Source organism: Alligator mississippiensis, chromosome 4 (genome assembly GCF_030867095.1).
Source record: "Alligator mississippiensis isolate rAllMis1 chromosome 4, rAllMis1, whole genome shotgun sequence".
In the NCBI taxonomy this organism is placed as follows: domain Eukaryota; kingdom Metazoa; phylum Chordata; order Crocodylia; family Alligatoridae; genus Alligator; species Alligator mississippiensis.
This window is the reverse complement of record NC_081827.1, coordinates 90,030,728-90,046,755: the sequence shown is the minus strand read 5'-3', so window position 1 is coordinate 90,046,755 and position 16,028 is coordinate 90,030,728. Positions and strand designations below refer to the sequence as shown.

Genomic DNA, 16,028 nt, shown 5'->3' with positions numbered 1-16,028 from the left:
GGCATGCCAGTTAATAGAGCATGCTGGTTAATAAAGTGCTGGATAACACAGCTTTTACTGTATATGATAGAAGCCTGCCCAAGCAAGGAGACCCAAGTTTGAGGCTGAGTTTGGTGCAGATGTGGCTAACAATGAATGCCCCAAACTGCTTTTAGGAGTGGACAGAGTCCCACACTGAGTGCCTGCAGCTACATACCCTTTTATGAAAAGACTTTCTATTGAGATACTTATGGTTCATTCTTTTTGCACAAGAAAACACATTCTTGGAACAGTTCCCACAGACTTTTGTATTATGCTATCATTGTCCATCCACCTTCCAGGCAAGTTGGCTCCTGTTTCATGCTGAATTGCCTGCCATTGCCACAAAGAGCTGTTGCGGTGGCAGTGCAAAAGGACATAACACACTTCAGAACTGGCCCAAACATCAAAAGTCCTCCATTTGCCCAGCCTCCAAAAATACTACCTGTTTTCCCCACTTTCGTCTGAATGTTACATGATTCCCAAGAATCGGGGCAAAGAGCATATGCCTGCCGTAACCCCTATTTTGTGATGCTTACCTGACCCTTCCCCTTACCTGTTGAGCATGTTGGACTGGTATATCCTTTTTTCCTGGGTGTTATAACAGCTGCTCTTGGGCTCAGGGATGAAGCTGTGTTCAGATAGCATGTCAGAGGCAGCCGTGGTGATTATGGCTATCCCATCCCTCACTCTGGCAGGAAGACCATAGTCCCACTCATCATATGAGACAGAGATGAGCCCAGTGGGGAACTCAGATGGCACTGTGTCTGTATCGCCTGCCACCAGGCTGGGCACGATCCATGTGTAACCATAGCCTGTCAGACCCACAGAGTTGGCTACCTCAAAGATATAAGTTGCCTCTTCCTTGGTGCAGTAGAGGAGGATAACAGGACTCTGTAGCTTCTTGAGCTGGTTCTGGATCTTCGAGTCCCCATCATCTAGGGACATGTCCAGCAGGAGAACCTCCTCCAGCTCCCAGCCCACAAAGCTGTGCTCAATGGTGCTGCGAATCTTGTTGACAAAGTCCTGGTAGCCAGGGAAGTAGGTGGTGACAATGGAGAAGATATACCAGTCATATTCTTCCATAATGTTGAGCATGACAGAGGCTTGCTGTTCTATTGATGGGCCAAACTGGAAGAACATGGATGATTCATCCTAGAAGAGAATCAAAAGAAGAAAGAGAAAACAAAAACAGGTCAAAATAAATAAAAATCAGAGTCCCTAGCCAATTCCAGTGAGGAAGTAGAAAAGACTAGGTTGCACCCCTTCACTTTGGAGTTTGGGCTTGGCTCAAGGCTTCTTAACAGAGCTAGGCAAATGGGAAGAAAATAAATCTTTTTTATGGTGCTTTTTCTTCTTTTCTTTTTAGCAGTGGCTGTTTAAATCTGCTCAGAGGTCTGGAAGGTCAGGAGCAAATCTGGCATAGAGGAATGTATGGCATGTAAATGAGGTGGTCAAAATGTAGAGAAAATGCAGATTATTCCATAATTAAAGAGATTAATGGACTTAATTTTGTTTATCATAACATCGTATTTGACATAAACAGAGATACACTACAGTGTGCAAAACTATAAGTGTTTTGGCAGGGGTTCGGGATACTCGCAGTAAGTGACACTCGGATATACAAAATTATTGCCAAAAAGCAGATATATCACCATTTTGCATAGCAAATTTTGTTTACACTTTGTTTTAAAGGAAAGCTTTTAATATTTCTATTGGCATAATTTTTCATATCCTTCCATCAAAATCGTTACAATACTGTTATCAACATGCTCATATTTACACAAAAGAAAACAACTGAACAGTTTTGGAGGTTATAATATTATCTGAAAAAGGCTTTTATATGGATTTCTGTTACTGAATCACAGTGCAAGCGTTTTTCATCCTGGTAGTTCATAAGACATTAGATTTACAATTTGTCGCTGGTCCAATTAAATTTTAAATCCCTGCATTTGTCTGAACCACATTCAAAAGGAATTTATTTCCAGAGCAGGCTCTATTGTGGACTAGCCTTATACCCTTTAAAGTCAATTGCAAAGTCCCATTGAATGGTACCCCTAATAAAAAGTGGTAGAGTTAAATTTTGGTATTCAGAAGAAATTCATATTATAATAAGTCACTATTCAAAATCAATTACCATTTTTAGAAATGAGGCAGCAGCCCTTCCTCTTCTCAATTAGCTAGAAGAACAGGCCTAAAAGTGGCAGTTAGGTATGTCAAGTCAAAAGGAATCCACTGAACATAGTAAACTGATAAATGCCCTATATATTTACATGTAACTAAAGTTTAGAAAAGATTAAAGACTGGATCACTAGCAAGTCTAGTCTCCTAGACTTGGCAGTGTGTGCACAAAACAAGAGGTGTGTGTGCACAACACTTTAAAGTGGGCTAAATGCTTTTGCACCATTTTAATGGTGTCAGTGTTTGCATGCCTCGGCAGCATATTGTGCATTAATTCCAGCTGCTGTAGGAAATTCAATGGCATAATGCGTCTTAAATGACTTGGGGCGCAGCAAACTAAAACTCCTTTGAGGATCTATCCAACCTTTCTAGAAGCAGGTTTTGATGACCTATTTCAACCGTATTCTCCTTTAGCAGAACATTCCATAGCTCAGAAACTCTTGAGAGGGAATGGGAGTACAGGGCAGAGAAGGGATGGGGGACTGGCCCCAGGTTCTAGCCTTAGTCTATCAATTTCATTCTCTCAACTTTGCCATGTGTTATACTTTAAGGCTAGGGACAGACATTCAAAAAACCTGAGCCTGAATTGATTCAGTCTTTGCAGAGAGTGAATCAGTTTGCAAGTGGATAGACATTCAGCACATACCTGCAGTGGCTCAAGCCAGAAGCCTGGGGTCGCTAGAGCAGCCCTCCCTTCCACAGGGAAGCTGAGCTGAGGAGGGGGGCCTGGCCAGGCCCGGGCAGGCCCACCCCAGAAGCTCCCTGGCAGCTGGGAACAATCTGGGCAGAAATGGCTGCCCAGCCCAAGGGGAACTCTTCCCCCTCCCCCACCACCACAGGGCCAGGAGGGCAGCCCTGTTTGGCCGGAGGGGGGGTCTTCTCCTTCCTCCTCCCCTCCACCTGCAGGGTGGGGAGGCAGGGCTCTATGGCATGCTTCCCAGCCCTAGAAGGGGACTCTTCCCCTGACTGTACCCACCCAGGCAGGGGGAAGCTCTGTTCCATGCTGGGGTAGAACTCTTCCCCTTCCCATTCGTCCCCACAGAAGGGCAGTGGGACCATGGAGCTCAGCTGGGCAGGGTGTGGGGGCATGGGGGGGGTGTGGGGGCATGGGGGGGGTATAGGGGCCCCCCACACATTCCCCCCCCCCCATGGCATGCAGCCCCCACTGCCTGGCAGCAGCAGCAGGTGGGGAGGTCAGGGTGTTCATGTGCAGGAAGAGGGAGTGGAGCCTGCTTTATCCCCACAGCTCTGCTCCCCAAACCTGAGCCTGCAGCAGGAGAAGTCCTGCACTGGAACCAGCAGCTCCCCCACTCCCCACTATGCAGGTCCCACACTCTGCCAGGAGTGGAGGGAGCCCCACCCCTGCTTTCCTGAAAAGTCCAGCGTGGGGCTTCCCCTCTGAGTGCAGAGCTGCAGGTGTAGCATGAAGCCTCTATAGAGGCAGCCAGCACTGTGCTGAGGGCGAGGAGCACAACTCCGTGCAGCCTGCCCAGCTGCTTCTATCCCCATGGCTCCACACCACGCCTGCAGCTCCCCACACACATGGCAGGGAAGCCAGGCACTGGACTCTGCAGGGAAGCAGGGGGGCTCCCTCCACTCCTGGTAGAATGCGGGCAGTGGGAGTGGGGGAAGCAGCCGACTCCAGTGCAGGACTTTTCCCTGCTGGAGTCTCAGGGAGCCAAGCCGCAGAGATAAAGCAGGCTCCACTCCCTCCCCCCCCCCCACCTGTGCAGCGCTGGGGGAGGAGGAGAAGGCAGAAGAGTTCCCCCCCAACACGGAATAGAGCACAGCAGCAGGTAGGGGAAGGGGAGGAAAAGGAAGAGTCCCCCTCCCCACCCTGGGAGGAGGAGGAAGAAGAATCCCCATCCAGGACCTCAAAGTCGTTCCTCTCACCCTGGAAAGAGGAGAAAGGGGAAGAGTCCCACCATCACAGAACAGAGCCCCCCTCCCAACCCTGTGGGACAACCTACCTACCCAGCATGGCCCTATTAAGGTGAAGGGGGCAGGGAAAAGGGTTAATTCCTCCCTCTGTCCTTTCCCTGCAGCTGGATTCTGGCAGCTCCAGGGGCCACCACTGCATCCCCCTCCCCTCTGCTCCCTGGCAGATAGGCTGCCCGCTATTGCAGTGGGGGAAGAGGGAAAGGAGGGAAGAATTAACCCCCTCCCTGCCCACTTTGCTTTAACGGGGCCATGCCAGCTGGTGCTAGGGCCAGTCCCTGCTCCAGCTAGAGAGCAGAGGGGTGGAGTCAGCCCTGTAGCTGGAGCAGAGAGCCCTACCCAGCCCAGAGAGCATGCTGGGATGCTGGCGGTGTCTGGTTTATCGTAAACCAGCAAAGGGCCTGGGACAGACATTGCATAAACCGGTTTGAGCCAAATCAGTTAAGTCTGATATTACATTCAACCAGGTTTCTCTCAAACTGGTTTTGGCCATTTTGAAACTGGTTTATGTGCATTGAATGTACATTCTATTACAGGTTTAAGCTGGTTTCTGATCACTTAAACCGGTTTGTGTGTAATGTCTGTCCCTAGACTAAAGCTCCGAAGAGCCACGTAGAAAAATGTTTGCAAAATTCAATGTTTATACACTTTTCAGGTTAGCTCCCTTATCCAAGTTTCTCTCTGTTTCTCATGATACTCTTAAGACCAGTCCTAGGGTACTACGTATAGCTCTGAGCTGCTCAAAAAACAAGAAGGATGGTGAACAATTGGAGAAATGTTAGAGGACAACAAAAAATAACCAAGGTAAGTAAATGTGAGGTGTGTCCTATGTGTACTGTGACTGGAACCTGACACATTATGCATCCCTTCCCACACAACTGTGCTCAAAAATCTAATTTTTCCTTAAAAAGACACATTTCTAACCTTCAGGCTTGTGGGGAAAGCATGAAAATGTGACCTGAGTGTAAAACCACTGCACTAGCATCTGCCCGAGTATAAGAACAAATAGCTCTAAGGGCTTTCAATAGATGTTACCTCTGAAAGCTAGAAGTGGCTATCTGCTGCATACTGAATGCTAATATTACAGAGACATTGTAAAGTATATTTAGTGTAGAAACAACATAGGGGATTATGATGCGGTTCCTATTCATTTTCACATTTAATTCAATAAAATCTATTCTTATAAATTTAAGAGCAGCTGCTGCAGAATTTCCATAATTCCTACCAGTGTGTCACTGAATTTAGGGACTTTGCCACAGAGTATATGGACATTTGTTTAAGAAATACTGAAAGAACTAAAAATGTATCACCTAACTAAATGACAATTAGGGGGTGGAAGATGATTAACCTATTAGTATTGAAAAGTTATATACACAAGACAGAATAAAAGGACTTGTTCAGGATTGTAGCAACATGTGGGAGAAGGGAAAAAGAGCACAGCACTTGTTATGGGTAGTAAGAACCTATTCAATAACTTTAAACATAGTCAGATACTACAGTTAGAAGGTGCAAGGCAGCCAGCATGAATTGATACCCTGCACATCCTGGCTGAGGAAGGACTCACTCTCTCTCTCTCTCTCTCTGTCTCAGATAGAAAAGTAGAAGAAGTACACTAGCTAAAACATGTTAAACATATGGGTTAAAATGAATTAGAGAAAAATTAAATAAAATTTAAATCTTAAACATACCATTCCTCTCCAACACATGCCCATCTTTAAATGAAATAATATGGACCAGTTGGCCAGGCATTTAGAAATTGCTCTTGAGCAATTTCTTGCATTTTTAGTATAGCAGCGGCAAGAGAAGGGAACCAATTCAGATGAAGGGCACTAGACTTGTTCAAGCCAGTCCAGCTTTCTGCCTGGTAAAATGCTCCTTCGTGCTTAATCAACCCAGCACTTCAGTTGGCCAAAATACTCTTCAGAGCATAGCCAGCTCAGCATTCAGCGAAGAGATGATATCAACATGTATAAGGATGTTTTCTCTAACAATAAATCAAAGTTGAGTTGTTGGCTGGAGGTGGATGGAAAATTTCAATACAAACTTTTTTAAAAACAAAAAAAATACATATTTTTAAGTATCACAATATTTCCTTTGTCCCCATATCAACCATATCAAGTTGTTCCAAACATATCAAGTTGCTAATCTGGGAAAGAAAGAGGAGACTAAAATAGAGAGAAGTTTTGGATTATAGATAAGGGATGGGGATAGCTGTCCATAAAGGCATTTTTACATGTTGTGAGATGCGTCACCAGCTGCTTTAATTAGCAAGCCGCACTAATTAAGAAGTGCCCACGCATCACATGTATCAGCAACCCCACGCTGAAAAAATGGCAGCGGGATGCTTTGAACTAAAGCTCAAATATGTTTTATGTCAAAGCGCCCAACACGCAGAGACATGCTGGGACACTGATGCACGCGGCTGCCAGAACACGTCAATGTCCATGCTCTAGCAGACTCGGTTAATCGAATCTGCTCTGACACTGGAAATCCAGGCTCCATGCACATGTATAGGCCCTAGTGTCTGGGTTCAGTTTTTGAGCTTAAGTAGCAGTTCAGTTCTTGTCACACGTCTCTCCACACAAAGATGAAAAATGCAAAATTAGTATCATTGCATTGGCTTCTTAGAGGCAACAGAAGAATATGTTTTCCCCATCTAGGCTTCAGAACTTTCCACAAAAGAACATGGGGCTTATGATTCCCAGTAGTGTTTGGTTTATGCTGCCAACTTTTGATATTAAAGCTGCCAGCATCTAGAAATATGGTTAAAGAACAAAGTTTGGTATTAGCATTAGGAGACAGGGACACTTAGAAGATCACATAGTCAATGGGGAACTCAAACAACCTATCCCTGCAGTCACTTTTTCACATATCTTTCTGACCAGTGAGCCAAATGGCATCTACTGGTAATGGTTGTAGGGAACAGCAAAGTACAGTAGAATGTGGCCCCTTCCCCCACAAAAAAGGGGGGAAAAAAAAGAGAGACTGAACTAAGAAAGCAGAAACTCCAGCACATGATCCCCTTGCCTCCAGAGATAATGGAAACTCACCACTTCAAATCTGCAAGGTCAGGGATCTGTAGCTTTGCGGAGCTGAACCGAGGGTGGAGCTGATCAATCGACACAGCACACTCTCCAGCTGACAGATGGCTTCCCACAGAAAATCTGCTCTGAAGTTACTGCTGCTAGGACTAGCAGTCACTCTCCCTCCCTAGTATTTAACCCCCTCCAATAGAGAGATTGGGTGGGGGAGAGGGTGACCCAGAGAAAGAACATTTTACAGAGGTGCCTCTGTAAAAGGTAACCAGTGCCCACAAAGGAAACTCGATCCCCTTTGTAGTCCCCAAATACCTACCCCTCCAAGGCAAGAATCAGGCAGGGAGGGACTGTATTAGGTGAAGCTCAGTTTTCCACAATGTGTTCTGAGCATTCATCTCTCTCTCAGGGAGGGATCTCTGGGAGGGTGGCAGGTGACACTCATTGCAGAGAAGTGCTCCAGCAGCCCAGACCTCAGCAGCTGGATCAATTGGAGCTGATCACTGCAGTTTAACAAGCCGTTTGCCTCAGATGTGGCAGGAGAGGCCCCTGGGGGTGCTTCTCTCACAAGCGCCTCTCTATCAGCTCTCTGGATTCCCTAGGCAGGAGGAAGCAATTACTGCTGTACAGACAACAGCATCTCACCGCTGAGCCAAAATGTCTTTGATTTCAGTCTCTTTGCATGGTGCAGCCTTGCAAACACCCTAAAACAAGTGGAGAAGTTTCTTGAGCCCCAGGAAGGGGTGTATTGAATCAGCTTTTTGCAAGAACTATAGCCCGTCCACTCAGCAAAATGGCTTCAAATTTAGTAAGTGGCATAGAAACTCATCCTTACCTTTTTCAGATTTTCTTTACATAACCTGCTCTTCTACTCTGAGTCTCCTAGTCCTGCTCTTATGGCTGGACCCCAATAGAGGTTTATGATTTTGCTTCTGGGTTCAAGCTAAGGTCTGGGGCCCTTTAGATTAGGTATCGAATGCTTCTGCTTTAAGATCCAGTGGTTAGTTCCTATGACACTCATTGTGCCCAGGGATGCCAAGTTAGGATGCTGTAACTCATGCTAGGAGTACATACAGGTCACATCACACTTCAGGAAGTTGCTCCAGGTACAGTTGCTGGCCCAGAGAGAACTGGCTTGCAAACCTTGCTCCTCAGAGCCTGTGAGAGTCAGTCTGATAGAAAAGTCCAAGACAAAATCTCTGCCCTTTTCCATTGGTCTTCCTAGGGAACAGGTCTACATTGGCTATACAGAGTTTCTCTAAACTTAGTATTCACAATCTCTTTGACAGAGGAAGACTTAAGCCTACCCTCCTCCAGTTTTTCTCTTTCAGGGTCCTGTTTGGAATGGGCTGCCCATGGGGAAATGAATCAGGCCACCAATCTTTCCTTCCATTTCCACTACCTCTCCCCTCCAATCTCATGATGAAAGACAGAATTTGCTCTTGGGGTCTAAACACAGCACCAGGAGTCAAGAGAATAAAAATCTGGTTCTGTCACAAATGCCCTCTTTAACTTTGAACAAATCATTTAGGGCCCCCATGTTTCTCCAGACCTCAGACCAGCTTGCCACAGATTTCCTGGGTTCAAAACACCAATCAAATAAGAGGCCAGACTTCAGAAGAGGCTTCACTCTCTACGCTCCTATTTTTCCGTCTTCAAAACAGAGACACCACCACGTACGTACTCATCACAGTCCGGAAAGAACGCTTAATTCACTAGAAGTTTCATTGTTCTTGATGGAAGATGCCATAGAAGTACAAAGTCTTATAATTATACTTTCTATATTTCTCAATCCTGTTTATTACAGCAGAGCTGACACAAAGATGGGATCTTTCTTGCTTAAGTGTTCATTTACTCCTGTTTATGCCTGCTACAAATGCATCGTTGCCTCCGGCTAGCCTGGAGTCAGAATCTTCTGCTCATTTGTTTTTCCTCCCCACATTTAATTTTTTTTATTTAACGTTCAAAGGCTCAATACAATATACCCTGTATACTGCTATATGATGTATCGCTGAACTGTGAACCCTTTACTTAGGTCATTGCATCAGGTTGCTCTGGGGAACCTGGAGCCATCACAGACAAAGTGTTACGACTCTACAGAGAGGGGAAAATATCTCCAGCAGGGTCTCATGCTCTCTCTCTCATGCAAACACTCTCCAAACATGTTGCAAAGGCAGGTTGGGAACCCTGACATTGTGCCATTTTGTAATGACACATTTCCTGGTTGATTTTACCTAGTAAGGATTCTAACTCATTTCTTTTTCATTGGATAATAAAACAGAAAGCTTCCATAGGTCTCCTAGGTTCACTCATGAGGAAGCTCTGATTGACTGACCATTGTTCACATGTTACAGTAAAGTTAGAATCCAGAACCTTTAGTTCTGACAACCTGAACACTGTAAGGAACTGACTGGACAGTAATACTTCAACAGAGGGCAGTGTGGGGAGTTGATTACTCTTCTTCTGGTTCCTGATTAGGGGGCAGTCACTCTGGGGCACTGGGAAAAAAGAAAGACCTGGAGAGTCAACAGACCCAGCTGTTCCTGGTATCTACTTAAGACAACTGAGCTAGAGAGTCCAAAACTGCCTGTCATGCAGATGTGTTTCTCTTGGCTTACAAGTAAAAGGATTCATGCCTCTTGTCAATCTGAACATTTATGTACTATAACCAGACAGATTACACCAGGTCCAACTGTAACATCAACTTCTCTGCAATAGCACAGACTGAAATCATGAAATCAATCATTCAACAATACAGTAGAAGTGCTTTTGTACCAAGGAGTGTCCCGGAGTTGTCAATGGGGGTCATGTTAAAAGCTAACTCAGGGACTGAAAGCTCTACGTCATGTTCCAATTTACAAGGAATTTGCAGGGAATCGTCCCTATTGCACTATGTTGAAAAGGCACAAGACACCCTATATTCCTTACCTAGGGATAAGACAACTCTTCCCCCCCTTTCCTTGTGGGCCCACATAACTCCATAAAACACAGGAGATCAGAGTAATAAAATTTACAGAAAGCACTGAATTATAGAAAATAGGACTGGAAAAGGACTTCAAGAGGTCATCTACTCCCACCTGCTGTTCAAGGGAGAATTATCTATATTAAAGCTATTCCTGACAGTTGCTCATCTATCAGGATCTTAAACCCCCTGCCCCAGCCATGGAGATTGCACACTTTCACTGTGTGATTTATTCCACACTTAACTACCCTCACAGTTAGACAGTTTTTTTCTTAAAATTTAATCCCTTCTTGTAATTTAAGACTACTGTTCTTGTTCTATCCCCAGTTAACATGGAAGATAGCTTGTAACTCTGCCCTTTGCAGTAGCTTTTTACATTTTTGAAGACTTATTCTTTACTAGCCTTTTCTTCTCCAGACTAAACACATCCAGTTCTGTCAATCTTTCCTTGTAGGTGATACTTTCTAGATAGATAGCTGATCATTTTTGTGGTTCCCAACTGGACTCTTTCCAATTGATCCACATCATTCTTGAAGAAGCGTGGTGCTCAAAACTGAATACAGTACTGCAACTGAGGTCTCACCAGTGAACAAAGCTGTTCATTAGTTACAGCCATAATTCATTTGATATAACTATTGTCTAGTCTAGAACATATAGACAAAATGGTGGTTAGGCCACTGAGTAAGGACAAAGGATACACACCTAGTCATGAATTATACTACTGGTGCATCAGGTATCTTATATGCTGCCCCATCACAGCAAACTACAGAACCAGATAGTCAAGTACCCTGCATCTTACCACACCAGATCAGACCATGAATCCATTTTGCTCAGCATCCCAATTTGGCCAGTAGCTTAAAGAAGATGATAATTCATTACCAGCAAATTACTTCATAATTCATCCAGTAAATTACATCATACCATTCCATGGGGATTCTTTTCTGGCCCTCGCACTCTTGCCTGGCACCTTAAAAATGAAATCATGACTCTCCACTGATCGGTATTAGCTGGCACAGCTATACCTGTCATTAGCTTCTATAAAATTATCCAGAACTTTTAAAACTCTAGTCACAGTTTTTGGCAGGAGGTCATTGGCTAATTCCAGAAATCAACTATATCCGGTGCAAAGTATTATTTCTTTTTATCACATCCAAATTAACTGCTCTTTCATTTCATCAAATATCCCCTTGTTCTCATTATGAACAGTGGGGAGGAAGTCTCAAAAGGCTTAGAGATTCCCTTTAGATAAGTACTCAGAGTTCAACAACTTCTCCAACTCCATTTGAACCTCTCTGGAGCTGAAGAGCTTCTCTCACAAAATTTCCAACATTTCCCAGGTGTGGATAGATCAGAAGTGCTCGTGAGAACCATGAATCTAAGAAAAAAAATTATTCTGGTCTTTCTGCTTTTTGCCTAACATACTGCAGTACTAAGGCAGAGAAGGCAAATGACAAAACATACGAAGGGCTCTGGATTCAATGGGAATTATGTAAGTGTTCAAGCCAGCAATGCATCAAAGCCTGAGGAAAGAGGTTTTTCTGGTGAAGAGAGAGGTAGTTAGCTGTGTTAATCTGAAGTCAGGCAGAAGGCAGGGTAGTTTTGTACTGACAGACTAACTAAATGAGAGATGCATAGCATAAGCTTTATTAAGCAGCAACTTATTACATCAGATGCTGTGAAGTAAGTCTCTTTGTAGCATCTGATAAAGTAAGCCATTGCATATGAAAGCTTATTGTAACTGCAAAATGATCCCAGGGAACAATTCCACTCCACCTGTATTAAGACACTCCCATTATCAGACAAGTGACTTATCAGTCCTTGGAACTGTCAATATGATGGCGCTCTCTACTGAAGCAACAATTGGGGGGGGAACCAGAAATACTGTAGATTTTGGTGCCCATGTCAGACAGACTCTAGATTCAGCAGCTACTTTAAAGCCTAGCACATATTTGCTGTCTCTTACAAGAACTCCTGGCTGGAATCTATAAATGGGAGCTCAATCCTCCAACTTCATTGATCCCACTTCATTGAACCCCACCAGGGCCAATAGCCAGTGACCATCAGTGCAAGTGACCTCCAGTTTCTGGAGAGGGATAAAACAGGAAATTTCACCCTCTACCCTCTCTAGAGCTCTTTCCCAGGCAATCAGCCCACAGTGGCTTTGTCAGATACCAGCTGTCATGCTTGCCTTGCTCAACTCATTGATCTGAAAAGCTTCAAATGATTATTGATTCTCTGCCTCCCCACTGAGGAGACTTTGAAACCAATAAAGCACACAGATATTAGAGAAGGAAAGAGGCTTCTTACTCGCCATCCCTTCTCTGCTTCCTTCTATTAAGTGTCTCAGATACTCAATAGGAGGTCTCCTGCAGCCTTCAAGGCAAAAAAACCCCCAAAAAACTAAAAAAAAAAAAAAAAACACCCAAAAAACCAGATCCATGAACTCCCAAACATGTGCACACCTCCACATGCACATTTAGCTGATACTCTGCCAGTTTACAGCTGTTATCTGGTCTGGGCATTTAATCTTGATGGCATCTCTAATTCCTTCTCTGTGCCCTGATGAAGGACAACTTTTCCACACCCCTCACTATTTTAAATACAGAAGCATTTATGACAGACACACTAATGTCCTTTACAGAAAGAGGTTTCTTAACCCTAATGAAACGAAAAAAGGGTATAAGTTCAGGGAGGCATGTGCTAGGAGTAGATCTCAGCTGGATGGACTGCTAAGGAATGGTCATTTCCCCTTTCCCCCCATATTTATTTCAGGGTCACTAGGACGCAAATATGCACAAACTATTCTATTCCTTGGAGCTATCCCAGTTGACACCAGCCAGGATTTGGCGCACCATATTTGCTTCTATCATACGTACATATGGACATGCGAGCTTCAGTTTAATAAAGATTTTTTTTTAAAAACCAAAAAAAGAAGAACAACCAGCTGATTTTTCACCATCGGCTCCATCTGCTTAGTTTTTGCACATCAGTTTGGACAACGAAAGCAAACTGATCTGTTGCTAGTCAGTTCCACTTTCTGCCTAAGCACAATGCAATTATGTTCATTTATTCACCTAAACATGTAGACATGGTAAGAGAGCCTAGCCATATGCTCCAACTGCCCCTGACATCGTTTGAATATACAACCTGCATGCAACAGTATGAGCTACACTGAGCTTTTTTTTTTTTTTTTTTTTACTTTAAACATAAAAGGAGAGAGAAATACTTGGATTTAAAAAAGAGAGACCTAAAATTGGGTCTCACCAGCAGCATCTTTTTCAAGATCACACGTGCACATGAACCAACAATAGGCTACTAAGATTTCTGTTCAGAATGGACGCGACAGAGAAACGGATTGGTGGAGCAGCAGGAGGATTTGCCTTTGTGTGGAAGTTAAAGGAGTAATAATCATAATAAAAGGACCTTCAAGAATAAAAGCCAAAGGGAGACATGTAAGGCATTGAAACAGCGCTTCAACAGACGCAAAAGAAGTCAGTGCATCTTGTTTTGCTGCATCTCCCGTTGTCTGTCCTTTTTCTTAATCGCACACTCTGGCACAACAGGGGACCCAGGTATAGATGGCAGCAGCAGCAGGAGCTACAGCAAGCAAGGGGGGAATGAGCTATTCAGTCTGAATGTCTGCCCAGCTCGAGCTCTTGACAAAAGAAGAACAAACAAGCATATGAAAAGGGGAAAGAAATAGCTGCGTCCAGCACCTCACCTCTTCCAAGGGAGGAAATGTTGGCTTTGATATGGTGCCGTTTCCCTTTCATTATTTCCAATTCCCCCTTCCTTTAGTTAGCTACCTCCAACCTCATTCACTTCTTTATGTGCACACTCCTAAGTAACAGCATCTGTAAGATGGCTCAAGGGATACAAATGTTCTTACCTCTAGGTCACCAGTTCTCATCCAACACAAAGTGGCAGCAGCTAACGTGTATTAACTTCTGACAACTATTTAGAGACCTGTATGCAACAAGGTGATTATTTCAATCTAATCCATATAAGATCAGTGTCCACATCACCACATACAGAACTGGAGCTAATTAGGACTCTAGTTGGTGCTTTCAGAGAAGAGCCAAGGATTGCAATAGCTGCAGCACCACATGGCCTTGCCACAACCTTAGGGAAGAAGGCTCACTAACCCTATAAAGAGAAAAATCAACATAGCTTAAACAAACCAAGACTATTCCCTTTTAATGCAAGCAGGAGACCTTCACAGCCCCCCCTTCCCGCAAAGCAAATACTTAGCTCATTATCTCACAAAGCAGGGTCTACATAAAATAAATAATAATTTCCTTTAGATAGGATCAAACAAAGAAGTTGTCATGGGATGGAACTAACAACAGACGCCTTCCTTCCTACCAGCATTCAGCTAAACAACTCAAGTTGTTCCCTGTAGATGAGAGTGGGAAGAGAACAGTAGCCCCAGTGACTTAGTTCAAAAGCACATTGGTCCTTGCCTTGCAATGTGGGAAGAAGTTCCTTCCATGAAACTCTACTCAATACACCTTCCCTTTCCTGTAGATGCCTCTTAATTAGCTCCAGCTGAAGCCTGCTCCTCCCAGCTTGACTGCTAATTAAACTTCTGCTGCAGGGAAGGGTCTCTGTCCCTAGAAAGAAATTCAATCCTTTCTTTGTACAGGTTAGTGTGGGGTATATTACTTGAATACCTACCCCTTGAAGTAGTAGCTATGTGCCCCTCTTCTCAGAGAGAGATCATGATGCTGAGGAAGTCTTCTGCTTGGTGCTGGAATGTGAAGGATTGGGGTTCAGAGGTGGACACTCCCTGGCATCATAGTCCTTCAAAGCAGGACAGACTGTTTAAGGGGCAGTTGGCTTTCTTGGTAAAGTCCAGGAAAGAAAATGGACCTCAGGTTAGGAAATAAATTACCATGTAAAAGAGCTAAGGACAAGACGCATGCTCCTTGGAGAAGCACATTGCCCAGGGAATAGAATATTGTCTCTCTATAGCTCTTTTAGGGCATGCCTGTATGACCCTCACTCCAGCTCCTTGTGCACCAAAGGCTAAAAAGTAACGTTTCTGCTGGTTGCTGTGCGCCCCCACACCACTCTGAGGGCAGCTGCTTCACACTTTTTCCTCATTTGATGTGAGTAAGCAGGGCATGATTTCACACGGTCAGAGATGGGAAGGACACAACTATAGTGATCTCTGTGTACTCTGTATGCGTTATCCAATAGCTCCCAAGGAACATTCTTGGGCAATGATCTCTTCCTGTATTCAGTAGCCTTTGCTCTGGCTCCAGCTCCAGCCCAGGGCAAAGAACACATAGTGGCTCTGCCCCCAGTGCTCACCAGGCAGTGGCAACGGCTCTGACCCCAGCCTGCCTGATCCCTGACCCACAACAGCTGCTACTGAATCCACTGCTTGCCCTTAGTCAGTGCTCAAATCCAAAATGAGGCTTTCCGCACCCAACACATTAAATGAAGGGGAAACAACCTCATCTTGGATTCAAGTAAATACAGTATCTTTCTGTATATAAAATACTAGATGATCACCTCTGTTCACTAGCAGGAAATATGACCCCAAATCTATTACTCAGCCTCCTTGGCTAGGGACAGACATTACACATAAACTGGTTTAAGTGATCAGAAACTGGTTAAAATCTGTACCACAACAGACATTCAGTGCACATAAACCAGTTTGGAAATGGTTGAAATTTGTTTGATATAAATCTGGTTAAATGTAGTATCAGACTTAACTGATTTGGTTCAAACCGGTTTATGCAATGTCTGTCCCAGACCCATTGCTGGTTTAATTGAAATCAGAGACCCCCCAGCATGCTCTCTGGGCTGGGCTCTGCTCCAGAGAGCTGTGCTAGCCCCTCCCCCCTGCTCTCTAGCTTGAGCAGGGGTGGGGTGTGGCCAAATGC

General features: G+C 44.4%; 1 protein-coding gene across 2 annotated transcripts in view; it reads right to left on the bottom strand.

Moving 5' to 3' along the window:
• The window catches only part of LOC132250084 (glutamate receptor ionotropic, NMDA 2B-like), a 204,243-nt gene that overhangs the window by 77,453 nt on the left and 110,762 nt on the right, over positions 1–16,028 (bottom strand). Inside the window, exon 3 of one of the 2 annotated variants that reach the window (XM_059726263.1) lies at positions 575–1,173. In XM_059726263.1, coding sequence (XP_059582246.1) covers positions 575–1,173 — 599 coding nt within the window. Of the gene's footprint in view, positions 1–570; positions 1,174–16,028 lie in introns of those variants that run through there. The other variant, XM_059726264.1, reaches the window with a different exon arrangement.